Raw genomic sequence first — 27,615 nt, 5'->3', positions numbered from 1 at the left:
TGTTTGACAGGTCACTACTGTAACCTCGCTACCATCGCTAAAATGCAGTTAGCTTCTAAGATGACATTAACACTTAGCTGTAAAGTTGACCTTGAATTATGAATCCAACTTCGTTAGCAGCTTCACACCAGAATCCACATGGATCCAGAAGGGTGCTACTCAGGGTGTCGATCTGCTGCTTGCATTCGTCAGATCCACCCGTCGCTCCTCCTCAGTCGTAATATGGTCACTTCCTTCACCGGTTGCAAAGATTCCAAGATGACAGCCAAAATGCCGAACTCAAGTCTTCAAAACCCACAAACCAGCGGGTGACGTCACCATGACTACTTCCACTTCTTATGTACAGTCTTTGATTTAAATACAAGCATTCTAAGTCTAACTTTAGCGAAAATGTTTCTCATCCATTTATCATCTTTATCATGTAAGGTTTTATTGTGAAAATGATCACCCAGCCCTAAAACCAGGGTTAAAGGGAGAATAACATTGTCTCGGATTAGCAGGTTAGCTGCAGCAGAAGTGAACACTTGTGAGCCTATTGAAGCAGAAGTCAAAAGGTGAATGTTTCTCAGCACTCAATGAGATGGTGTTCAGGTTCTTTCCTCTCAACTTGTTTTGGTTTCCAGGAAGAACGTCTCACCTGACTTCTTTTATAAGCAGCATTCCTGTCTTATCTGTGCAATGCAGGAGGACTGATAGAGAGCCAGCATCTCACAACCCATCTATGACTTCTCACACACACTTCACACACTTCACACACTTTTCTTTAGGGATCTGCCTACAAGCCTCATCTGTGATTAGTTTAGTGCATCGCTATGGCGTCAGTGAGGGTGATGCGAGTCAACACAGTCTGTGCAGTGACTCCATAAACAATGTCCTCTGCACGTCACACATATATGCTCTATGCACTCCAGAGGCTTAACTGTGACGCAGCCACTTGCTGACCTTGCTACATCTGGAGAGAACCATGGTGGGAATTTCAAGGCGGCTATGGCCCCACACTTTGGCCTTGATGCCCTGTGGGAAAAAAAATCATTGTACGGCCACAGTGGCCTTTGTGGCCCTGGTCAAGTTCCATGTAAAAAGATCCTGTGCATCGTAGTGTGCTTGTCTGGAGTTACAGCCATCCGAGCAGAGCTGAGCCAGTGGGCAGCGGAAGCACACAGTGGCATTTTTATTCTAAAAGTACCGGTCCAGTTCTGCTCCTGCGTCTGCACATATTTCTAGTCAACACTCGGCCTGCAGCAGCGGCCGCGAGCGGGCAGCAGATTTTGCACAGAGCGCAGAGCGGCATTTTTGTTATAAAAGTACCGACCGCTCACACAATGAGTCTGAAGCCCAACCCAGAAAGGTAAAACCATCTAATTTTACTCAATGGCCTTTGTGCCCTGTCATGTGGCCCCTAAAAAAAAGCAAAGTAAAGGCCAAATGGCCTTGCCCCTAAAATAACGAAATTCCAATCCTGGAGAGAACTATTGAACCAGAGTCAATAGAAGAAGCCAAGGCCTCCTGTTTCTCCGACATCATACGATCAAACCCTCAGAAATATGAAAAGAAACATTGTATCTGTAATTCATAATGAATATAATAAACTATTATAGGGCGAAAACTCTGTCCCCTTTAATTATCATCCTGGACTCTGGAACAGCCATGGACCACTTTATCAAATAGAACTATCTCAGTATTCATTGGCGACGCGTGTGGCCCCTCTGACTTGTGGTGTTCCCCAAGGCTCCATCCTCGGCCCCTTGTTGTCCTGTATACAGTATGCATGGTGCCACTGGGTCTCACATAAACACAAAAACAATTACCACTGTTATGCAGATGACGCATATACATTTCTAAAATGAGTGAATTAGGCATTGTTCATCAGTTATTTTCTGTCCAAAATAAAGTGCTGGATGTCCTCAAAATTCTTTAGCTAAATGAAAACAAATCCGAAATAATTTTCTTAGATCCCCCACAGTCAAAATTAGCAGTTAAGTTATCAAGTGGTCATAAATGTGGAACTGCATCCAATCTAAATCCGGCAAGTTCATGTCCATTATCATACAATAAGTTGATAACATAAAAGTGGTCATGGTCATGTCTTATATCGTGCAATAAGTTGATATAATTATATATAGGAGATGGATGTCGAGTCACAGTTCACTGGTGGTGAGTGGTAGCACGAGGTCTAAGCTTTGTAGTTGAAGCAACAAAACGTTTTCTGGATCTTCAGGGCGGTCCGGGATCAGCAAACTTTCTGTTAGGTTCATCCCAGCACTGCTGGCCACCACCCCGCTGTGACCCCGGTGACATGCGTGAAGAATGACTGTAAAAAAAAAAGTAGCCGAACTTCTCTTTGTGATAACAACAAAAACTATCTCTCACTGTGCAACTCCATCGAATGCACGTCAGTTTTTTCCAACTTGCTGTTTCCACTCTTAAAGAAACTTTCATGCTCAACAAATGATCTGCCTTGGCTGTCCATTAAAAAACGTCTTTCCTATCGGATCCAGAAAAGAACTTTAGCAGCATTGCAGCGTCTGCAATTCTTCATGCCAGGGGCCGGATTAAATGTGTGAGACTTTTAATGTAAGAGATGGTTATGAGTTTTAAGCACACTTGAATTTGTAGTAAGATTATTTCACCCAGCAGTACATAGCTGCATGTCCTTCTGTCCTCCCACAGAAATAGTTTGAAAACAAATTCATGTTTTATTCTTAATGGCAGAGAATTCATCATGAACATGTTCCGATTGCCAGTGACTCAATGTTGTTGGATGCAACCTCTTTCTTTAAAGACCTCAGAGAATACTGTCCCACGACGAAGCCAGCGCACACCTGAGTGGTAGATTTACTCCGATCACCACAACAAAACCAGAAAATCTCGGTGTTAATGTGCTCGTTGATTGGATTGGATTGGATTGGTGGCTCACAGTGCTTCCTGTAATTTTAACTTTTTATAAATAACTCACAGATTAAGGTATCAAGTCACACGTGGCATTCAGGCCAAAGATTGGAAAACCCTTGGTTTACGTTGTCTGTGTTTTTTTAATGTTTTTTGTCTTATGTTGGGAGATTTTATGAAGCTCTTCTTGAGCACATTTTTTGTTTTTGTTTTATTGAATTGATTACGGTTAAAGTGCCAGGCTAATGCAAACCATTGGCTGTGCTCTGTCTCTCCTTCTCCTTCCCAGAGGGGGTGGGGTGGAAGCATGCAGACGCAAAGAGAAAGACACGGACAGAACATTTTATAATACATTTAATTTGACAATAGCAAACCCCAAGCTAGAGGTTTTTATGCCAAAAAAGGCCCCACTGGCTGATGGCCCGAATTGAACTAGGTGCCATCAGCCATCTCATCAGCCTTGGTTTTTACAACATACTGTATATGAGAAGTGGACTTAGTCATGGTGACGTCACCCATTTCATTACATTTACTCATTGGTTGTGGAACACAGTTTTTAAGCCTACGGTTCAATATTTTGGCGCCATCTTGGATTTTTTTGACCATATTTGGACTGTGGAGGAGCGACGGGTGGATCTGATTAACACAAGCAGCAGAGCATCAACCTTACTGGATCTGGATCCATCAGGATTCTGGTGTGAAGCTGTTAACAAAATTAGCTTCATATTTCAAGGTCAACTTTACAGCTAGGTGTTTAATTCATCTCAGTAGCTGATTGCATCAATAGTGTGGTAGCAAAGGATGCTAGCAAATGACTAAACCAATATCACAGAAGCTTGTGTGAGGTGGAGCAGATCGGTATGTTGGTCAAGTCAATGCCAGAGTTGCTAGCTCTGAGGTTGCTGCTGTTGTTTCCTGATTCGAAGTTTGAGATCGGAAACACAGAAAGCGGAAGGGGAGGAGTAAAGTCTGACTTCCTTCCTCTGGGTTTTAATCGTGAGCCTTCATTTCCTGTCTTTTCTCATCGACTTCCATGCAATCAGACTTCTTTTTTCAACCAGAGGAGTCGCCCCCTGATGGCCAGCAGAGATAATGCAAGTTTAAGGCACTGCAAACTCACCTCAGTTTAATTATTTTTAAAGAGACTGATAACACTTCATCATCACAGTGAAAGCAATCTTTCAGTAATTACACACTCAATGAACCACCAGATATACAGTACTTCTTGGCATTTTGGGACATGTTTGAACAACTTAATCAAAAATATCTAGTAAGTTTGATGATGTTTGTAAAGACAATCCATGATTTATGACCCAATTTGCACCAGGCTCAGGTACATGTTTGAAAATAAGCAATTTCTTAATAGCTTCACATAAGTTTTTTATTGATTGGACAAATTATTTTTGATTTATAGTCTGATTTTGTGTTGTGCCATGCTCTTCTTTTGCATTTTTAGAGCCCCCTCTAGTGTCGATTTGAACTTTCAGGGCAGAAAGTAGACATATAGAGCCCTAGTTTCGTCGACGGGGTGTGTCCGCCTGGACTTTGCAAGTTTCCCGTCTCGCCCACCCGCGCAAGTGGGAAAGAGGGAGGAGAAGAAGGCGTGAGTGGGAGACGAGGAGGAGACGAGGCGTGGACTGGGATTAATACAGCCGATTCAGATCTTCACCAATCAAATGAGCTCCTCTCCTCTCCTTTGATGCGTTAGGGGAGGTTCAGTGCAAGATCCGTCACTTGACAACCCGATGACAGAAGCAGCGCCGCAGCTCCCACCACGCGCATCACGCGCTGTGCGTGCGTATCATAATAATAACAATGCCGATATTATATCACTATAGAAATTATAGGCACATTTTAGGCATGTCTATCACAAAGCAGGGTCAGGGCGGCCAGCAGTAGACATAATAGCAAGCCTGCCGGGCCATTCATCATCATCATCACCGTCTTCATCATCTGCGCTCCACAACTGCACCGGATTCACCAGAACGGCGGGACACCGGGACCTCGCGTGCCACTCAGACCAGCTGCAGCCCCAACTCCGATTCCAGCTCGCGGCAAAGTTTCGCGTCTCTCCATGGACAACAGGCTGCCCGTCCGCCACCCTGCGCTGCACTAGTCTATAGTCATATAGATATCCTGCAAGTGTTGTGATGACCAACGATGAACGTTTGTTGACTTTGGTCTCCTAAAGTGTTGAGCCATTCATCTTTGAAGATTATTGGTGACAACAAATCTTTCATATGTTTGATAAACTTGGTCCAATAATGATCCACAGAACATTTGGTAGCATAAGATCTACATTTCAGTCAAAAGATGTGTTCTTCAGAAAATACACGATGGCAAATCTAGTCAAGTGGTGGTTCAGGAGACTTTATTGCAGAGCACATTGAGCTGGATATGTGTGTCAGTTTTCACGTCAGTCGGACGCTGTGTTGAAAACCAAATACAAAGCCATTGTTTTGCATGGCGCGATTGCATACGATGTCAATGCAAAGGTGCAAATAGACATACATTCACAGGTGAAGCAAATAACATGACACGAATGGGGCGAATACGCAGAATTTGCATCACAGCGTGACACCAGAGCCTATCAGCATTGAGATCCTACTCCTGTCCTCTGGACGTTGCTATGTGTATAAACCAGAGACTGACTGAGCAACAAACAACAACATTGCTGTCGTGTTTATGTCGAGATTATTAGACGTTATTTTAAGTGTTGATAGATCAGCTTTAATGTTAGCATAGCCTAGCACCCATCAATCGGCTCCAGTCAGAGATTAAGCAATTTAAATGTTGTTCGCTTGTCGTCTTGCAGACAGACCGAACAAAACATGACTTTTTACAAATCACCATCACGATGTAGTTATTTCAGCATCCTTTTTATCTGTTTACTGCAATTAAATCACAGCTTAATAGGTTATTATGGGTTCTAGCAGACGTATATCTTGCCAGATACAATGACCACAGTCGCTTTGCATTTAGTGCACTGTTGGGGTAGGAACTGGGCTCAAAAACTCGTGAAATCAGAGTGCCTGAGAGAGAAGCTCTTCAAATGGAGAATGCTGGCTCCTGAACAGTGAGGAGAAGCACCCGTTTCCAGGTTCGACTGCGTGACGGGCTTTTTGTTTTAACATCACACATTCTCACTCTGTGATGAATGGACTCGGTCTCATGTGTACTGATGAGTCACTTCACAAGGAGGCTCAGTTCTCTCTGCCAGCAGGACCAGTCGTACCCCGGGTGCTCGCGTCCAGCTGTGCAGCCCGTGTGTCCTTGTCGGGGTGATGAACAGCGGCCTCCAGCTCTGCTGATGAGGTTCTGGAGTCTGTCGACGTGTCCAGCTTCAGTGTTGGACGTCTCCAAAGCAAAGAGCAGCCTTTGAGTGCTGAGCTGTGTGTTGTCGCCAGTGAAGCTGCCTGGAAACCCCTCGTTTGTTTCACCGAGGTTTGGCTTGGCAACAGTCTTAAGATCACTGCTTTTTTTTGTCACAAAAAAGACCTTGATGACAAAATAAATAGTGTTGTGCCAAACTGTTGGAGCTTACAGGCGAGGAGCAGAGCTGTAATTGACTGCTCGTTTCCAGTTTTGGCTTTTCACCGCCGTTTGCTAACGCAGCCATCTTTTCTGCTGGCAATCTTGTAGGTTTTAAGATCTAAGTGAGGCGTATCTTTGGATGGTTGAAGAATGCTTGAAAGGGCCTCTTATCCGTCACAGCACTGATGGCTGTGAAGCGTGAGCGTCACCTGATCTGATAAGACGCAGCAACCACTCTGTGGCTCACCAAGTGGCTCACCTCTTTGTGTTGTAGCTCAGAAAAACACCCATCCAAAGGTGGCAAAGCACTGAGGAAGTAAAGGGACTTTTCGGCCACATGAAGTAATTTTTTACATGAGTCATCAAGATGTTGGTTGCAAATTTCATCAATTTGAAATTCACTTCATGTCTGTAGTGTTTACATGTAAGATTGTGAAGATGAAAACAGGGTGATCATGACTAGAAATATTAATATTGTCTGAGGCCTAAGCCTTAGTAATGTAAAGAGTTAGTATTCATAGTCATGTGACATGTTTGTCATTCGTGAGTCTTAAATCCTAAACCTAACTAGGTCATTTTGTTGTCTAAACCTAACTTCCTGTGAAGTTTATTTTGAAAAGGCACTATGCATGTTACGAGGGTATATTGACGGTATATTGAGGATCCGTTCACCATCTTTATTAAACAGAACTTTTCTTTTCTCTTCAATTGAACCAACTTTATCTGTTGCTCACATAATCTACCAACATTATGACACACAAGGCTTCATAAGTATTATTAAAATTAAAATTATTATTATCTCCTGAATCCGTGAGTGAGTGAGTGAGTGAGTGAGTGAGTGAGTGAGTGAGTGAGTGATTGGTTGAGTTGACTCACACTTTCTCAAAACACCTGTTTGATACAGCCATTGCGGTCCAGGCTGCAAGTGATAAGACCGGTTAGTGTATCACCACTCTGCGTCCAGAAACACAGTGAGGGAACCGTTTGCTCACAGTTAGTGTTTTGGACGGTGTGTTTGGCTAACAGCTAACAGCTAACCGTACCAGCACACACACAGCTGAGATCGCTGTTGTATGTATCTGCTGTCACAGTTTGGCGGGTTTAACCATTTTGGGCAAGGTTGTATAAAATGTCTTAAAAGTCATTAATTTGCAAGCGATGAGGCTGTTCTGATTCATTAAAAACTGTCGTCTCAAAAACAAATATTTCCGAGAGTAATTACCACTTCATGACACGGAGCCGTCGAGAATCTGTAGCTGTGAAAAAGATGTTGGTGTTGTTTTCACTTTTCTCATCAGTTCCCTTTTCTTCCCTTTCTCGTTTCTTTGTCGGCCTGTTGGTGGCCGTCAGTGCAAATCAGAAGGAGAGGACAGTTTGATAATAATACATGAAAAAGATGAATTTTTAATGACCCCCCTGAGGAAACGGGCAAAGAGAATATTACTTTCACTAATTATTCCGCCTTCAAATAGCTGTACTTTTGGATTTTGAAAAGTACGGGGTGGTTGGACCCTGCTGTGAGTGGCTCCTCCAGCCACTCTTCAACAACTTACAGGTTCAATATAAGACATTCAGAATATTAATAAGTCATCACAGCTGTGGTATATCTAGAGATATGGTGGAGTAATGTCTGCCCGAGGAGCAGAGAATAAAGTCACTCTCCCTCTGTGTGATGACAGATGACATCTGGCTGTTTTCCCATTCATTTATGAATGTATTAATAACATTATTGTTATTAATACAGTAATAATAATACATTAATAGACTGCATTTAATTTGCTCAGTCATAGCTTCACAGCAGCATGCACTGCATATAACTTTGGACGCACATACACAGGCATGTGCACAGACGGTTCATATTATTTTATGTAATATATTTTTGGTTTTAATCCATATTTGCTGAGCTCTTAAATAGCAAGATTTTCACTTTGACCTCTCCTCTCTCACATGGATTAAAATGGCGGTCTGTCAGTCTGTCTGTGAGACGTTTCTTTACAGGTATATTCCCCTCATTTGGAAATCAATACTCAACACGGAGCCGACATGAAACTGTTGTGGTTCAGTAAATGTCTGAGATGCTGACAGACGGACAGAGATCTTTAGGAAAGACGGAGTCTGTGATTGGATGACAGAATGTTTACAACTTTCCTCCAGTGATTCCCAGAAACAGAACCACAAATTAGTTATATAACCACAATAACACAAAATCACACTACTTATTACTACTGCAAGTACTAATGGAATTGACAGGCCGTGATGCCAGCACCAGGTTAATCAGCCTGTCTGTCAGCAACAACTCATTTTCTATCAATTCATCTATCGCCTTTTATACAAATGAGTCGGTTAATCAAAATGTTCTTCCAAACTAATCAAATGAAACACTTAATTGAAGTTCTTTGATTTGAGAAACTGTAGACTATGTGTGTTTTGTGGCAAAACAAAACGATTTTGTAAAAAAAACATTTGTAATCCGTGGCAGCATGAATCTGAACATTTTCAGTATCATTTCTAAGGTAACAGGCAGATGACTTTGTGGCTTTGTGGGGGTATTAAGCTGCTCCAAGGACAAAAGGAAAAGTAATTTTGAGCGTCAGCATCTTCGTTGCCGAGGTCAGTACTCCCGGCAGCCCCACACTTGGATGGCTCTGTGCATTTAAAAAGTATTTAGCTGTGAGATCATTTGAAAATCTTGCAGTTACATTAATACTTAGTATTTTGCTGTAGCCTTTATCGCTGATATAATTTTCACAAGATGAAATGACACGGACGGTTGCCCGATAAAGGAGATTGTCACTGATCCTGGAAGATTTTGGAGTCCTTCAGTTTGTCTCTGCCTTCTTGAGTTTAACATTTTTTTTCTTAGTGCTGAATTATTAGTTGAGTCAGTGACCGTTGCCAAAAGACCTGATCATTCTGCAGACAGTTTTAGTAGAAGGCTGCAATAAACACAGCTGGTCCCTTCAGGCAGTTCTTTGATAAATCACAGATGCCTCATACTGTAGCCTTGATAAGCAGCTCCTGTTCTTTGTGTTCCTTTGTTTTTGTTATGTAAATAGACCAAGATGAGATTAACAGTCATAAAGTTGAATGTCTGGAAGTAAACTGGATGGAATGACTCAGCTGTTTACAAACTGAAATACATGGAAACACATACTTATTGTATAAACACATGTTTGAAAACCGTGATGTCAGAAAGTGACAGTCGTGTAGCGCCGTCACATCTGAACGCTAAAATCACAAAGATTATGGATCATCTGGACGCCTTCTCTGATTATGTAACTGGTTTTCCATCTGAAGACGGGCCGTCTGACATTAATAAGATAATTATTATCAATGTGGTGAGTTTCCTGGGTCGTACTCACTGTATGGATCCAACTGGACTCAGTACAGTAGACGGTAGGGCTGCTCGATTATGGCAAAAATCATAATCACGATTATTTTGATTGATATTGTAATCACGATTATTAAAGACGATTATTCATTGCTTTGAGAACAAGCATTTATTGAACTTTGAACTCTGGTATTTCTTTTAACACGATAAGTTTGAACTGAAAAACAAGAAAAATGCAAATAAATAAGAGAAAAATATATTATATAAAATGGAAAGGAAAGGAAAGGAATGGTCCTTTCCACTCCCTGCCCTAAATATGTGTGTATATATAGTGTACTTCTTCTGTGCCATTTATGTATTTAACTTTCTCTATCACTTCATTAACTCTTTGATCGTCATTTGCTCTGCTCTGAACTCCTCTGTGTCTCCCGTTTGGGCAAACACAACGACTCGCGGCCAAACGTAAATCAGGCTTTCCGATTGGCTGTAAAAGCCGCTATGGGAGCCAATACGAGCGTCCGATGCATAAACGTGACTCTATACGTCACGAGCAAGATGGCGGATGAAAATACTGATCGATATACATAACAAAACAGAGAAATGCGCCTCGGAGACGAGGAGACATCTAGTCACATCTTTACGCATTTGTTTTGTCAGAAATAAATCGCTCACATGGACAAGCAGGGTTCCGTTGTTTAGGCCCGTTTCTCTAGTTTTTTAATGTCCGTAGAACACACCATAAACATTTTAGTCCCGTCCCGTCTCGTTTACGAAAACGAAGCAGACATCTCGTCATAGTTTTTATCATCAAGGATCTATTTTTAGCTCGTCATCGTCTCGTCTTAGTCATAGAAAAATGCTTTTGACGAACATATTTCGTCATAGTTTTTGTTAACGAAATTAACACTGGTGTGTGGACTTCAAATGATTAAATAAATTGGTCGTGTTCCCTTGAGGGGCAGACACGGTCGCGTGACATATCTTGCACAATATCTTTGTTTGATCCGGGTCAGACGCCTCGAAACCGAAGTGTTTCCACACCACAGAAGTTGCTTTCCCTCTCTTCGCGACCAAAGGCTGCCTTTCTGCCATTTTCTACCGTCTTCTTCCCAAACACCTACTGGCAATACGCACCGGCGTGGCTGAAAGCGAAACTTTTCAGGCAGGGGCGGGGCGGAGCGGAGTGCACAGGTGGAGATGTAAGGGTTCGCTACATTTACCATACAAGACACGGCGTGCGGCAGAATGATCGTTTTTTTACGATTATCTTGTTTTCATGATCGAGGGAAGCCAAAATCGTAATCGTAATCGAAATTCAATTAATCGCCCAGCCCTAGTAGACGGACATATTTTAAATCTGGAGGGAAAACCCAGAATCTTTACAAAAGTAAAACCCAGAATCTATACAAAAGTAAAACCTAGAATCTATACAAAAGTAAAACCCAGAATCTATACAAAAGTAAAACCCAGAATCTATATAAAAGTAAAACCCAAACCAAAAGCCAAACTCCTAAATGTATTAAAGGAAGAAAGAAAGAAAGAAAGAGAGTATGATAGAGCATAGAATTTAAATCTCTATTGTAGGCCATTTTTTATCGTTTATATTGTATATCGTTTATAACGCATTACTATGCTGCATTACCTTCTACTGCACACGTCCGCACATGACACCCACTGGCACTCTCAGGGTGTCACATCTAGTCCTCTTTGAAAGAACCACACTCACTCCTCTTGAAGTGGACCAACAGAAAAGGGACTCGGTTCTATTTGTGTTCACACTGGCAGTTCATTTGAAAGAGGAGTGTTGTGTTTCTGGTCCACTTCAGCTCTGATGAGACATCAGTCCCTTTTCTGTTCATTCTCTAGTTCCAACCTTCATCCCTCTCCTGGTCGATGCATTCCCCTTCAATGACATGTTTAATATCTATTTTATAATCATGTCAAAACGTCTCCTTCAAAAAAAACTGGACAGGAAAACCTCTACAGGATCACATTTGAACACATCATGATAATGTTTTCACTCAATACAATGTGTTACTGCATAGAGCCTAAATGCAGCATGATCTAACTCAATGCCTCTGTTATTTAGTCAATCAGGACTGAGCTCCAGACTAGGCATGGGGCGATATAGATACAATAAAAGTGAAACCATTATGTTTCAGGGCCATTTTAAGAGTTTTAAACGTTATTGTGTCGACCAACTTTGTTTCTATAAATGACTTCAGCTCATTTATATACTGTATGTAAAACCGTTTATGATGTAAACATGAAATGACAGTTGATAATGTAAACAGTCTCATTGTAAATGACAAGAGGTGTTAGTTCACTGTTACCTGCATGTTGGCAACATTAAAACCAATTAATTAAACCTCATTCTATGACCCCACAGAACTCCGTTCTCAAATTCAACACATCACAGTTTCTTTAACTATTTATTAGTTGATTTTCTTAATATTTATTATAAGTCCCTTTTCTAAATCCACATGAACCACTCTTCACATCAGCATGAATTAGATTCACCACGCAGAACTTATTTAAATATATAAATACATATATATATACCATATATAACACCACTTCATGTCAACTTCACAGAGAACAAAACACTGAATCTGTCGACACGTTACCTGTCTGTCCTCTGCTCACCTGTGTGTGTGTGTGTGTGTGTGTGTGTGTGTGTGTGTGTGTGAGAGAGTGTGTGTGTGTGAGTGAGAGAGAGCACATCACATTTTTGCTTGTGTGTGATTTTATCATTGTGTATGAATATAGAGGAGACACTGTCCAGACTTCGGATCACATTTTGAAATCTTTCTGATGTTGCTTGCAGGTGAATGTTTTCTTGTTTTCTTTGTTTCCAAGGTTACGGAGCAGCTACTGTAAAGCAGGGAAATTTGACACTGTATTCCTCAAAGTTTTTAGATACCTGTTAGGACCGCCATAACTCAATACCCAGTGTGTCTGAATGTCATGAAACTTGGATGTTGTGTGAGATTTTTGTTGGGTGAAAGTTGCAGGTATGTTACAGTGTTACTATTTAATCAGAGGTGTCAGATCAAAAATGTTTCTATCTTTACTGAGTGAAGTTTGAAGGCTCCCATGAATCTGACCCAGTCTACCAGAGAAGAAAGCCGTTGTTGTCCAGCTCCAGGGCTCCTGTGTTACACCTTTTCTTTTGTCCTTTGTTCAAAGCCTTCACTGTGTCCAGATCAGCTTTCCATTCCGTCCAAGCCCAGAGTCTCCAGACCACCTCTGACTGGTGATATAGCGGTGAGGCCAGTCATCATGGCTTTATAATGCACTGATTCAGTGACAGAGCCAGTGATGCATCGAGGTGTAGAGCCTGGTAATGCATCAGTGGCTGTGCATAAGAGTGATGGTTGCTCAACTGCTGGGCCACTTTGTCTCACCGTCGCTTCAGACGATTCATCTTTTTTTAGATTTAGAGCGTGAGCTGCACTTTGACCGGCGAATGGAGTTGATTTTCCCCTCACCATTATATTGTTTATGATAACGGCTTTTATTTATTTCTTCTCAGTAGCTGAATGGCGAAAGCCCTTTGTCTTGTGTTTCTGGTTAGTCAGCAGTTCCCTGTGCCTCTGAATCACAGCTGTTGAAGCAGCCGCTCATGTGGTGTTGTTGGGAGTAAAACGTGCTGACTAATGTCCTCCATCAGTAAAGACCACACTTTTAGCACTAAGGCTTCCTTAAAATCAGTGGTAATCGTTATTTAAGCGGATCACGATGCATAATGGTTCCTCACAGACCTTTATGGCCATTTAAGCATTGTTCTCTATAGAGGCTTTTTACAGCCAACGTCATCATAAATATTTGTGCTCATGTTGTCAACATGTGGTATAGTTACAGTACTTTTAAACATTAGACTTTTAGCAGCATCTAAATGTGGTTGTTACATGTTGTCAGACAGGATCATGACTGTTTCAGAGCAACAGGTGTTTCACTTTAACCAGTGACCGTGTTAACGGGTGACTCTCAGCCCAATGTGTCTGTGGTTGCTCATAGTAACTTCAGTAAAATGGCCAATAAACACAGATGAGTCTGTATTTAAAATGACACCTACATGTTATGTTGTTTTTTTTTACCACTCTTCACAATGATTTACCCTTCACTTAGCCCCGCCTTCCACTGCTCCTCCATCAAGCTGTCAGAGCTGCGTTACCATGGAGACCACACTGCCACTAACTGCACTCCCTGAAGACATATCTACTTTTTAGACAGAAGGGTCTCCAGTCTGTGTTTGAAGGATGTATCAGGATGTCAATCAGGTTAAAGACGTAAAGATAGAAACTGAAGTGTTAACATAAAGTGTTACTGTAAAGCTGAGTCGGTCTGCATTCTCAATCATTAAAAATACATTCAGTATACCTTCGGTAGCTACTGTAGCATAGAAGTGCTAATGCTAGTTAATCATGAGCCAAAGGTACTTTACTAATATTAGCTCTACAGGTTTTTAACATTGAATTGTAATGTTTTAGAAATGAGGGTCTAAGAACATCTGAAGCGAGAGAGTCTATAGGGCAGACGTCTAGTTGTTGATGCCAATGCTACGCTATGATTGGCCAGTCGGCATGCAAGGACGGGATGTAACAAAGGGGTCAATTTCATTCCAAATCAAGCACATTGGTTTTTTACTTTCCTCCTTCCGTCCTTTAATGCACCATTTCCTTGAGCAGCCCTTCTCTTGTTAGGGTAGTTTTGAAGATGCCCAATGAGGAACTGTGCTTGGAAATCATATAAAACTGTTTATTACCATGGTTACGGTGCAGACAGAACCTGCTAGTAGCTAAAGTAATACAGCATGACTTTCCATGATTCAGATTCATCAAAATGTACCCGGTAAAAAAAGGCTCTATGTCAATTGACTTCTCGTTGGCAAAGCATGATGGGAGGCATCCTGCTAAAAACTCTACAACTATAGCTACATTTGTTCTGTGTTGTTGGGACAAAAAAATTATATTTCAAATTTTGTCAAAATGTTGTTTTTTCACGTATGTATGATAGCGAGCTAAACGGCTTTTAAAGGACAGGAAGGGAGTGTAACCTGGGTCCAGTTCACAGTGCAACAGTGCTGCTTCTCTGTCAAGGATCAAATGAGCATGAAGGAGAAAACAAGTGGTTCCTACAGCCAAACCCAAACACTCATTATTCCCAGAATCGTTGCTGGAGAAGCAGAGCAGCTCCCACATCTGAAGGCCAAATGTCATCTGACTTTCCAGCAGTACAAACTCTTCTTCATCCCTCTCTGTGTCCTTCGTTCTTCATCTCCACTTGTCTCTTTCTCTCTTTTGGCTCGGAGCACAACCTCAGGGACGAGCTCTGATGTCTGAGCACTGGATGAGAAAGTGAAACATGATTTTCTGCTGCCCCAGATTACTGACTACCAATAGATCCCAGTGACACAAGACATACAGGGCACATAACAGTGCAGCAGTTATTCAAGTACGTGTCTGTCTTTCTCTCTCTTAACTGAATCACAAGCTGACATCTTTCAGAGGCTTCGTTTGAAGGTCGAATGCGTCACAGACGCCGCGACAAGGCCGTCACATGTCAAAGACTCAAATGTAGCTGAGAAACTTTAGACTTCATGGTCGGTTGTTCAGGGCTGCACAGTGTAGTGGGTAGCCTCACAGCGAGAGGGTCCCGGGTTCGATTCGCGGGTCGGGTTCAGGTTCCTTCTGTGTGGAGTTTGCATGTTCTCCCCGTGTAAGCGTTGGTTCTCTCCGGGTTCTCCGGCTTCCTCCCACAGTCCAAAGACATGCAGGATGGGGATAGGTTCATTGATGACTCTAAATTGCCCGTAGGTGTGAATGTGAGTGTGAATGGTTGTTTGTCTCTACATGTCAGCCCTGCGATGGACTGGCGTCCTGTCCAGGGTGAACCCTGCCTTCACCCAATAATAGCTGGGATCGGCTCCAGCCCCCCCGCCACCCTGAATACAGGATAAGCGGTAGACAATGGATGGATGGATGGATGGATGGATGGGTCTGCTGTTCACTGCTGAACACCAGGATGACAACCTGACAACTGATTCCAGTGTGTGTGTGTGTGTGTGTGTGTGTGTGTTTTCTGGGGGTCCTGACAGCCACCAGCAGCTGGATTTGATTCTGAAAGTCTTGTTACTGTTTGTCTGAGTCCAGGGATGAATATTTGTATTCCTCATGTGGTATTACAGAACACACACGTGTACACAGTGTGTGTTCAGATGTATTTATAATAGTAGAAAAGAATCCTGATGCTCTGGCCTTAAAAATGGTCAACTGCATTAAAAAAAACAAGGAAAATAAAAACGCGGCTTTTTGAATGACTTTTCCTGACGGTTTAGCCGTGGTATCGTGGTTTCATATTTAAGCAACGTCTCCATCGTGACACTAACAGTAATTGTCAAAGAATTGTTGAGCCTCCAGTTCAGTGTCTCTCGCTGCCTCCTCTCTTCATGTGATGTCATTACTTTATCAAAGGTTTAGTTTGTGTAACACAGTGGTTTGTATTTTTGTACTTTCCCTCCGATAAAAGCTGATACTGCTTATTGATTGGACGTGAGACCAGCTCCTGTGTGTTTGTTCTGCAGTAAAACCCCACAGAGACCTGCAGTACAAACGTGTTTACATCCACTGTTCTGAGCATGAAAAGTAAAGTATCTTTATTCCTTTCCTGCAACGCTGATCTGTTTTGCAACTCCGAGGCCACCTCAGACCTAGAGGGCAGTGTTTATCTGGTGCAGCAAGGTGAAGGATTACTTGAGTCATCATTCTACAGTTTGTTTTTGGTGTATTTTTGCATGTTGTTATTGAGTCTGGGGGGTTTGTTCGTTTGACTTGCTTTAATTTAGGTTTCAAAGATTGTTTATTGTATGTCGTGTCTGTCTTGGTTTTAACATCTTTGGACCAGAGGTCGAGTTAACCGAATACCGTCTGTCTTTCACCATTATTTCTTTTTTTAAATGATGGAAGAATCTGAATTCTTTCAACCTTGTCCATCAACATGACCGACAACGAGAAAGTCTAACAAAACTACAGCTCTTTCTGAGCCTTAAACTTCCATTCTCTCTACTGGCCAACAGGGGGCGACTCCTCTGGTTGCAAAAATAAGTCTGACTTCATGGAAGTCTACTTCATACTTGATTTATTATATCAGTAAACATTGTAAACATGACTTTCATTTCTAGTAAACAAGTAAACATTTCTCAATTTCTAGTTTCAAGTCTTCTTCAATACAGTATGCTAGGTTGACCTAAAAGTATATATAGGAGGGATGGTGGACCGACAAGGAGGAGACATGAAAGCTCGATGAAAAGACACAAGGCATGTTGCAGTGTTTTCTCAGAAAACTGTGAGGTGAAAATGGAGACATGAGCTACCAGCACACCTGGAGAGGTTAAAGGTTAAAGCAACATAGACAGGAACCTTGAAAAGAGAAGCAGAAATAACAAATCCTACAGTTCTTAACCAGCCTTTATTGGCTACGGCTCTGCTCGGTGGATTGGAGGATGCAGCTTGCAAGAAAAACTATGAAATGTGTACATTTTCTTATTTTTGCAATACGTTTCATAGAAAAATGTAGAAGCAGCAAACCTAAAAATGTAATTTCTTCTTTAGAGTTTTTTGCTTCTCATTCTAATTTGCAACAATCCCCAAAAAAGCCTGCAAAATCCACGACAGTGATGCATTCATGTATTTATTGCGTCAGCTTCAAACTTTTAAAACAATTAAAACATATTGATTTTAAAAATACATTAATGGTTTTTTGCTGCTGCTGTTTTCTTACCCCATGTGAAGTGGGCCAGGCTCCAGACCCCCACCCAACCAGCATATATCAACCTTGCACAGCATACTGTAAGTGCATAATGAAAAATGGATAGATGAATGCATCGAAATGGAGACAGATCAGAGACAGATATTAAAAAACCTGGGATAATAAATTCAGTGCTATCGTCATGGCTAGATACCACTGAAAGGGAGCAAGAAAAATGGCTTCTCTCTAAAGCCACTTTCAGAATGGACAAATACCCACTAACATCTGGCTTCTGTCTTCAGTATGAGAATCTACAGTGGATTCATTCTTGGTACAAATGAAAGCAGTTGAAGGTGTGAATCAGCTCCGACTGGCAGTGATGGAAACTCACCTTTTATATATATATAAACCATTTTCACCATTTAGTAATAAAGGGAGAGAAGGGAAACAATAGGAAACATTTTTTCCCATGTTTAAAAATCCTGCAAAAATGTGCATATTTTGGTGGGAAAAGGGAATGAATAGTGTGAAACCCAGGCCAGACCACATGAGACTTTGCCTTGGTTCCCTGGCTGTGATTAAAAACATGCACATTAAATGAGCCCCTAAATTTGACATCCCGTGTGTGACCATACACTTGATATTTGACACACCGCCTCACTGCCTCTGTTAAACCAGGCAGTCCCCTCCATGTACGATGTTTCATCGTCTTTGGGTATTCATCCCCGCAGACTTCGGCTCGCTGTACAGAAAAGACAAATGAAACACCATTTTGATTTTTTTTTTTCATCTCTTTTACGAGAAAGTGAACAGGAACACCACAAGATTAAAATAATGAGGGTTTAGAGGACCTCAGTAGTTTCGCATGAGTCACATTTCTCTTATCTTTCACCTTCTTACCCCGCAGAGAAGACAGGAAGGAGGGAGGGATCCGTCTCAACTCTTCAGGCCCCAGCCCAATCCTGCACGTCTGCTTTTAAATGAGCAGATGAACCTTTTAAACATCCTGTGATAGATATAAAATTGTGAGGCATGAAATAATAATTAGAGCTTTGGTTGTTGCTGGGACCCCTGGCTGCTTTGGCAGGGCCCTGCTAATTTGCACTGTCATCCCTGTGGATGACACGGCGAGCCTGAGGCGAAAGGCGGAGGCGCCGGTCTGATGCAGTGAAATGGAACCTGCTGGGTGTTCTCTACTGGAACTATCACCCCCCCCCCCCCCCCCCACACACACACACACACACACCTACGCCTCCGCCACCATCCCGCTGCCATTTTTCTGTCATCACAAACTGCTTCATCTCTGTATCTCTTCCCCACTTGTCCCTTAGGAGCAGCACTAGAAGGCTAGCTGAGAGGGGAGGACCTTTTCCAAGCCTTTTAATGAACTCCCAGCCGCTGACAGGCCGTGTGTTGCCGTGTTAACGTGGCGTATTTGAGCGGTGGAGGAGCGTGTATGAACCTGCTCTCTGTGATGTGGGCAGAGGTTTTCTTGAGGAGATGTATCAGGTTGGATGTGTGTGATGTCTCTTGTTAATGCTGTTTTATCCTCTGTGTTTAAGGAGTACGCCTCCATACGGTGCATGTCTGTGTGTGTTATATGGGAATTATTATAGACTTGTACAATTTTATCACAAAGCTTGGCCTGGGATCTAGTTCAGCTGAGACTGAAGGCATTTTCGACCAAACAGATCTGGGGGCAGTCCAATGAACACTGTACATTGCGACGTGCTTAATGCGTACTATAATCTGTTCCAGATGAATCAGCTGACAAAATGTCATATATTTTGAGTCATGTGTTTATAAGGACAATGCGTATTAGTCATCATTGCCATAAAGGTGCTAGTACATGCTTTCCTGCTGCAGTTATTTGATGAGACGATCTGAAAGGAATAAGGTGACGGTCAATATTTACAGACAAACTGTTGTAAACTCACCTCCAGGGAATCCAACTTGTTTGTTGGAAGATAAATGAAAACAAAGGGTGACAGGCCCCACTTCCTGCTACAGCTTACACTCCATTTAACAGCACTGTCAAGGACCAGGAACCACAAACTTCATCGAGGATTTCATTTAAATGCACTCCAGATTTATATTTACCCTCACTTGACTTGTTCCTCTTCTTCTTCTTCTCCTCCTCCTCCTCCTTTACTGAACAGGAGGCCATCATAACAGGTCTGCTCCCAGAGACAACATACTCTGTGACGGTGGCTGCCTACACCACCAAGGGCGATGGTGCTCGCAGCAAGGCCAAGGCGGTCACCACCACAGGAGCAGGTGTGTCCAACATTTTTAAATAAATGCTTTTGAAATGTTCCAAGAATGAAATGTGGGGATTCCAAGAGTAATCGCCTTATGGGGATGTCTTCCAGTGCCTGGAAAGCCCACTATGATGATCAGCACCACCATCGGGAACACTGCCCTGATCCAGTGGCAGCCTCCTAAGGAGATGGTGGGAGAGCATGTGGGATACCAACTGCAGTACAAGAGAGCAGAGGAGGAAGCTTTCACCGTCAAAGACTTCAAAAAGGCGGACGATCACTTCACTGTCACTGGCCTCCACAAGGGGGCGACTTACATCTTCAAGCTGTGCGGCAAAAACCGAGCAGGCAACGGGGAGGAATACGTGAAGGAGATCAGCACCCCCGAGGACGTTCCCAGCAGCTACCCCCAGAACCTGAGCGTGGTCGGCCTGACCGCCACCTCCACCAACCTGGCCTGGGAGCCCCCTCCTCTGGCCGAGAGGAACGGGAAGATTGTCAAGTACGTGGTGGTGTATCGAGATATCAACAGCCATCACAACAACACCAACAGTACCACGGAAACAAAGATGACGGTCCAAGGCCTGCAGCCGGACACGACCTACGACATCAGAGTCCAGGCGTTCACCAGCAAGGGGGGCGGACCCATCAGCCCCAGCATTCAGAGTCGCACCATGTCCACCTCCATGCCAGGTGAGAACCTCAGTGCCGCTTCTTATGGGAGCATCAACCAGGTGATCAAATGTGGATTCAAGCAGACGTGAAGCTCTTAATGTTGCTGTTGGAGGAGGAGGAGGAAAACAAACATAAAAAGAAAAAAACTATAGTTCATCCTTTACAAAATCCAATACCAACCTTTTATGGTCTGTTTCTACCACAGTGACACAAAGTTGAATGAGTTCAACTTTTAAGTGTGTCTTCAAAAACGTGAGAGAAACACTGAATGTGTTGAAAGAGAGGAGCGCACGTAGCGACGTGTCTCGGTGTGATCGACCCCTCAGGCCATTTTGGTGCTGGAACTATTTCTTCTTACTATTTCTTCTCCAACACCCAGAAACAGCTTCCTGAAGTCTTAGGGCTAATCCCATTGTTTTTTTTCTACTTCCACACCTAATTTTCACGTGTCCCATGCTTTTTGATCAGCCAGAGACAGAGAGAATGTAAATTAGTGGTGCAATATTGGCTCAGCTAATAGTAATGTAATTAAACTCCACTTGAAAAGACTCATTTATATCTGTAAAGTCCACTGAACATGGTGTTTTCTTATTACACAGATAAATAGATGGAGTTTTCTTATTATACAGATAAATAGATGGAGTTTTCTTATTATGCAGATAAACACGCACAGGCCACAACTGCAAATATTTATCAATACGACTGCAAGTGGAAAAAGCTCAGGACTCGCTGCTATCATCCTCCTGACATGACGGAAAGCGTCCCCTGTCTAGAGGAGGCACAGTTTGGAAATAATGAAGAGAAATAATCCTGATGTCTTGACGGATTTGAGTTATTTATCTGTATCTATGAGAAACCGCTTTCCTGTCTGCGGTTTAGAAAAACATTACATTTTTAACAGCTCTGTCTCCTAGAAATGATTCTCCCATACAACAAAACGCCATTGTAAATAAAGTTTCCAGAATACGTTTTCAGACGTTCATAATAAAAGTCTACATATGGTGGTGTAGTGAGGAGGTCAGGGTGGATGGGTCTCTCTCTCTCTCTCTCTCTCTTTCAATGTCACTTAGTATCACAGATCGATGCCTCTCAAGTTAGTTTCGGATGCCTCGGTGCGTCAACAACTTATTTTTGCATTACCTTCTGGCATCTTATGCCATATCCGTAACTGATGTTTTTGTTTTATTTCAATTTACATCGTTAATCACGTGTTTAATCTGCGATACAAAAAAAAGGGTTCTATCAAAACGGAATTGAGACTGCAGTTTAGTTGTAATGACTGGAGTTCTGTAGGAGACAGCGCTGTGAGACCCTGACTGATCCTGTAGCTGATGAGGCATTTCAATAATTCATGAAGTTGCTGCTGCTGTCTGGTTCATCCTGTAAAACCAGAACCAGCCCTCCGTTTCTATCACAAACTGGAGGTGAAACTCACGCAGCCAAACCTTCCTGCTGTGTTCCTCGGGACGACGTGTCAATGTGACAACATCTCACATACCTAATGACATGAACGACGCTAATGACCTGTTTATTTATATACAGTCTGGCTCTTCATCAGCCACCATTTGGGTGGTAATTAGGTGTCGGTAATTATCTGTGGGACCTTTTTCCACATAACAAATAATTTGACCCAAAACCCCATTATTGATATAAAAGTGCAGCTTAAAGTCATTGATATTGGTCACCAAAGTATCACAGACACTAATAAAATTAGGACATTCAGATGATGCTGTGCCTGATGAATATTCTTGTGCCGTGTACAGAATGTTCTCTCATGCCTTTTGTATTTTTGCTTTGTGCACCAACTCTTCACCTTTTCATCTCAGTCATGTAGTCAATTAAATTAACCACCTAATAATCATCTAGACCTTCCCTCAGTGTTCACCAAGAACTTTGGTGTGACGGCCGTGATGAAAACCTCCGTCCTGCTGACCTGGGAAGTTCCAGACACCTACAAATCTCAAGGGCCTCTCAAGGTAAGATAACAGAACACAGCAGCTGCAGACATCACACACACTTCCACATCTAAAAGGAAAAAAAACACCTACTGATAATCTAGACCCACGTAGTGAATGTTTGTGAAAATCATTAAATATGGCTCTGCAGTAGAAAGATAAGAACCCATACTGGGGTTTATTTCCCTTTGGGTTCCATATCAATCTTCTTAGACAATAACATGGACCACTATAGATCAATACCTAAATATTCTTAAAAAAGGCCCTTGAATAAAAGAACACATCCACATGTGACTGTTAGACGTATTCCTCTCTGCCCACTCTGCTTGTCCTATAGGAGAACCATATTTTGGTTTCTGGTAGAACCTTTTATAGACAAAGCTTTTGTAGTTTATACAAAGTCAATGCAAAGACACAAAAAGACATGAAAATGCATCAAAGACCAAAAGGCACAAAAGACGTCGGGTGTCATGAATGACGCAAATGAGGGGAATACAGGAAATTTTAGTTTAACTATTTCAACTTGAGCAAGAAATGTGTGTGACACTGGGTCATGAAAACTTATCAGCATTGAAATGCTCCTCCTGTCATCCTAACGTTGATTAATCAGAAATGGAGGAATACGTCTGTGGTACCCCAGAGGTCTACGATAGTAGCTCATATTAATCCAGAGACCAGACCAGACTATGTGCAGAAACCAGAGAAGGTCTGTGGTCCAAACAACAATGTCTCTGCTGTATTTATGTCTAGATGACGTTATTTTGAGTGTTAATGGCTCGTTTGGTGTGAACACACCTTAAGAGGGTAACAAGAACCCACCCAGGGTCCTCCTGAGAACCCTTTCATAGTCCAAGGGTTTCATCTAGAACCCTAAAGAATTGGGGCTACTTTGAATGCCCTAACAAGACCAGAAAGGGCCCATGGGATGAAAAGGGTTCTTAAAAGAACATTTATGGCCTTTACACACCAGGGGCACTATTTTTTTTTCATTTGCACATCAATATCTTTTTGTGAATTGATGTTTTTCTCATGAATACTTTTATACAAAAAGCAGAGTACTCAGACAGACTGTCAGATGCTGCCCGGGGTCAATAAGATCCTGATAGTTCATCCTCTGCCTGTCAGGCGCTGCTCATGGGATAATGGGAGTTGGTAGATGCCTTTGCAAATCTATTAAAATCTTTATTGAAAAAGTGTTGCAACTGTCGCAAATACACATCACACAAAGTTTTCCATGTCGTTTATTTGTCACGCCGCTGGTGTGTAAAAGCCTTTAGTGTCAGAAAGAACCTTTGAAGAGCCGTTTATTCATTTGGATCCCTTATTTCTAAGAGTGCTTTATATGGAGACAAGAAGTTGTATTATTAACACTATACAGTGTAATTAGTGTCATAATAGAAACATGTTGTACACTTTTATGAGATATTTGAGAGATTGTCTTTTGTACTCACATAACATAACATAACAGAGCAGCTGCTCCATAAATCATCAAGAAAATCAATTTGCATCATTTTAAAGTGCCTGTAACTGAACTTTATGACTGGCTGTTTGTTAATGGGCCTGTCGGACTTGTCACTGATGATAAGCTGAAGTGCAGCAAACAAAAGTTTAGGAGCAAGGGTCAGCAACTTAATAATAGTAAGCAAGTATGTCCCACTTTATTTATATAGCACCTTGAAACACCAACCAGTGAGATGTGGTTCTTCACAGAAACAAAAGCAGAAAACACAACTGGAGATATTCATAACGACATCCCATATTAGACAAATAAATACTAATGAAAGACATGATAGTTTCACAGCTAATTATCAAATGCAAAGTCACATTTTTCTTTTTTATTTAAGTTTTAAACAATGCACTTTAGCCTATAGATGGCAATAGGGATGGAACCATATAGAATGATGTCATGGATTGGGCCTTACAGTGAGGTTGCCAGGTTTGGCAGCATCATGCCTGTGCAGAGACCTAAACATGTACCCTCACGATGTTGAACTATTCCTTTAAAATTACAGTGAAATGAGTCAAAGAGACGAAGGGAAACACCATTAATGTATCACTTTATGCTAATGATATTGAACGTTTATAGTAAAGGTTTCCAAGGCAAACAAAAGGAAACAATTGATCTTTCTTGAAGTTGAGCTGAAATGATCAGATTCCCGGTCACATTGTTCTTCTCTTTAAGGAGTATATTTCCCAAAAGATTGACAAAATCATCAATTTCTTCATATTTTGATATCAAAATCCAATATTTTTTCTTCCTGGAAAACAAAATATGACAGATGCTTACATCAGCTAGTATCAACCATCAATCAATCAATAAGAGCTAGAGAATGTTGTGAGCTAATCTAAGATAATCTCCTATCCAACCAGCCTGTTTCAACAGTACCATACGGAAGAAAGATGCTCTGGATTTGACATTTCAGCTCCACTTGAAACTAATTTCCATAGACAACTAGTATAGTAAACATGCTGTGGTCATTCACTGTTATTAAGAAAGATCATCCATGCTTCAGATCCTGTACAACCAGCAGAGTGTGGAGGTGAAAGGCAATCTGAAGAGGAAGCTGATCACACAGCTTCAGCCAGATACGGATTATTCCTTCGTGCTGATGAGCCGGGGGAACAGCGCCGGCGGCCTCCAGCAGCAGGTTTCCATTCGAACAGCTCCAGACCTGCTGAAGATGAAACCAGCTCGATACCAACACGATGTGGAGGAGGGTGGGAAAGTGACCCTCAGCCTGTCCAAGGTTCCTGCTGAAGCCCCCATCAGGTCTGTGCTGTTTGTTTGTCTGAAGGGAAACCACACTAAAAACGGATGATTCATGATTTCAGACATGGTTATCAGATTGATATCAGTTTGATATCAGAGGCTAGCTCTGTTTGCAAGCAAAGCTACCTGTAATTAAAGTGTTAAAGTTAAAGACTACTGAATTCTGAAAGGGAGAATTCACCACCTTTTACATGGACGTCCAACCAATGATGGTAGAGAGAGAGCTTTAGCTAGAGGTGGGAGAAATAATCGATCTATGAAACTTTGCGATACTTTTTTGTACGATTAGTCTATAATCGATTAATAATACAACAGACTGCAACGTAAAATTACATCAGCAGCTGCAGTCGAGAAAAGAAATATAACCAGATTTTCTAAAAGCTGATGTCTGGGAATACTTTGGATTTCATGAAGTCAAAGGTAAAAAACAACTAGACACGTCGTGTTACTCCGCGATAAAGTATGTAGGAAATGCCACCAATATGAGAAATATCGCCCGTTTCCATAGACATAACTGTGACAGCTCATTTTATTAGTGACATCTTTTCTTGTCACCCTTTCTCTCCATGCTCTAAATACATCATCTATAAGCTTGTTCTGTATATTAATTAAGAAATCACACACACATACAGTAGTGTCCCATTGTCTCAGTCCAAAACACAACACTTGAAAAAAGATTTTAGATTGACGACATGTTTTCATCTAACAAATATCCTGCTTCATCCACATTTATTGGTGTAAAACTTTTCTAAAACGAGATTTTCACTGCGTCACAAACCCAAAGAGGCTCACAGCTGCATTAACAGACACTGGAGGCGTCACTTCAAAACCTCAATAGAAGATTTAACTGTTCATAACGTGACGTTGGGTCCGGCCCTCGTGGCTCGGTCCGATCTACTTGGTGTCGCAGAGACGGGGCTGATAGTGGGCCAGATACTGTAGGCAAAACCAACTGTGCATTTTATGACTTAAGTATGCACGTTTCAGCACATAATCTACATACCCCAAGGTTTTATTTGAGACATGGAGGCAATTTATATCCGACCCGTGGAGACCTTGAGGGGTCATTGACCTGAGCATTGCATTTTGGATGTCTGGGGCAAAATGCTACTTCGGTTGCTCACACAGAAACTCTTCTGAGTGCTTCTGTGGCCGCTAAACCTGCACAAATGAGACAAAAAGAAACCATTTGGTCCTCAAAGCACCTGCAACTGTGCTGACAAGAAAAGAGTGTCACTGTGCTCCTGTGGAATTTGCATGTATTTAAATAAGGTAATATGCAGACATTTAGCATAAAATCTGCCCTTTTCTATGCAAATGACCCTCGTTGCAAAAATGGAACAATTCTCAAAGATCAGCGCGAGTCGCCACACAAAGTAACAGTGGAATGATTAGTGTGTTCAGAGAGTTGGTGCTACAGCACATTTATAAGGGGATGTCCACTCAAACTCATTTATTTTGGGATTCAGGGACAGTTGTGTCATGAAAGAAAAAAAAAATATGGGGTTAATATATATATGTGTATATATATATATATATATATATAAAAATTGCTGGTCGCTGCTAGTAATTAATAACCTCAGCACAGAGACATACATTTATATGAGACAATGAGAAGTGACCTTTGTCTCATGATTCGATTCACTAAAGATATTGTGCTGATGAAAACAGCATCAACGCGTCCATTTAGTTTTGCATCTGATGGCATTAACCATTTAGCTCACATGCATGTGTGTGTGTGTGAATTAATAAATCATTAAAGAGTAAAATAATAATCACACAATCATCTCTTATTCATAGAAGTTTGAGGCCGTTTTTGCTCATTTAATACTTTCAGAAAGTCGTAAAGAGACGCTGAGGCACAGCAGGAAAACTTGATTGATTGATTATTTAAATGCTGTTTTGTTTCTCATGTATTTTCACATATAGGGGAGCTTTCTTATTTGTATTTCATGACACAACTATCACTGCATCCCAAAATAATTAAGTTTCAATCCAATCCACATTATTTATATAGCAAGATTTTAACAAACACAAGGTTTCCAAAGTACTGCACAACAAGATAAAACACAAAAAATAGATAACACAATAGAAACACAATAAAAAGATGAAGTACGCAATAGAAAGATAAAAAGTAATAAAATACAATGAAAAGTAAAATGAGACAATGAGGAGGCCTGTCTAGGCACTTTAGGCACTGTCAGTGTCAGGAGCAGTGTAGGGGTCCAGCAGCACAGAGAGGCGGGGCAAGGCCATTCAAGGCTTTAAAAGCAAAAAAAGTTTAATTTAAAATGAATCCTTGAATGGACGGGCAGCCAGTGGAGTGAAGCTAAAATAGGGGAAATGTGCTCGTACTTGCTTGTGTCAGTTAAAAGACGTGCAGCAGCATTCTGTACCAGTTGAAGACGAGCAAAGGAGGACCCACTAACCCCCATATAAAGTTCATTAAAG

At 41.7% G+C, this 27,615-nt stretch overlaps 1 protein-coding gene across 7 annotated transcripts in view; it reads left to right on the top strand.

Moving 5' to 3' along the window:
* ptprfa (protein tyrosine phosphatase receptor type Fa) overlaps window positions 1–27,615 on the top strand; it is a 252,391-nt gene that overhangs the window by 153,418 nt on the left and 71,358 nt on the right. For 4 of the 7 annotated variants that reach the window (XM_084011615.1, XM_084011614.1, XM_084011610.1 and 1 more), the window contains 4 exons: window positions 19,663–19,780; window positions 19,876–20,457; window positions 22,306–22,415; window positions 24,908–25,164. In XM_084011615.1, the coding sequence (XP_083867741.1) occupies window positions 19,663–19,780; window positions 19,876–20,457; window positions 22,306–22,415; window positions 24,908–25,164 (1,067 nt within the window). The remainder of the gene's footprint in view (window positions 1–19,662; window positions 19,781–19,875; window positions 20,458–22,305; window positions 22,416–24,907; window positions 25,165–27,615) is intronic. The other 3 variants (XM_084011612.1, XM_084011613.1, XM_084011611.1) reach the window with 1 other exon arrangement.

This window comes from Eutrigla gurnardus (genome assembly GCF_963514095.1).
Source record: "Eutrigla gurnardus genome assembly, chromosome: 6".
Taxonomy (NCBI): Eukaryota; Metazoa; Chordata; class Actinopteri; order Perciformes; family Triglidae; genus Eutrigla; species Eutrigla gurnardus.
This window is presented reverse-complemented; position numbering and strand designations above follow the sequence as displayed.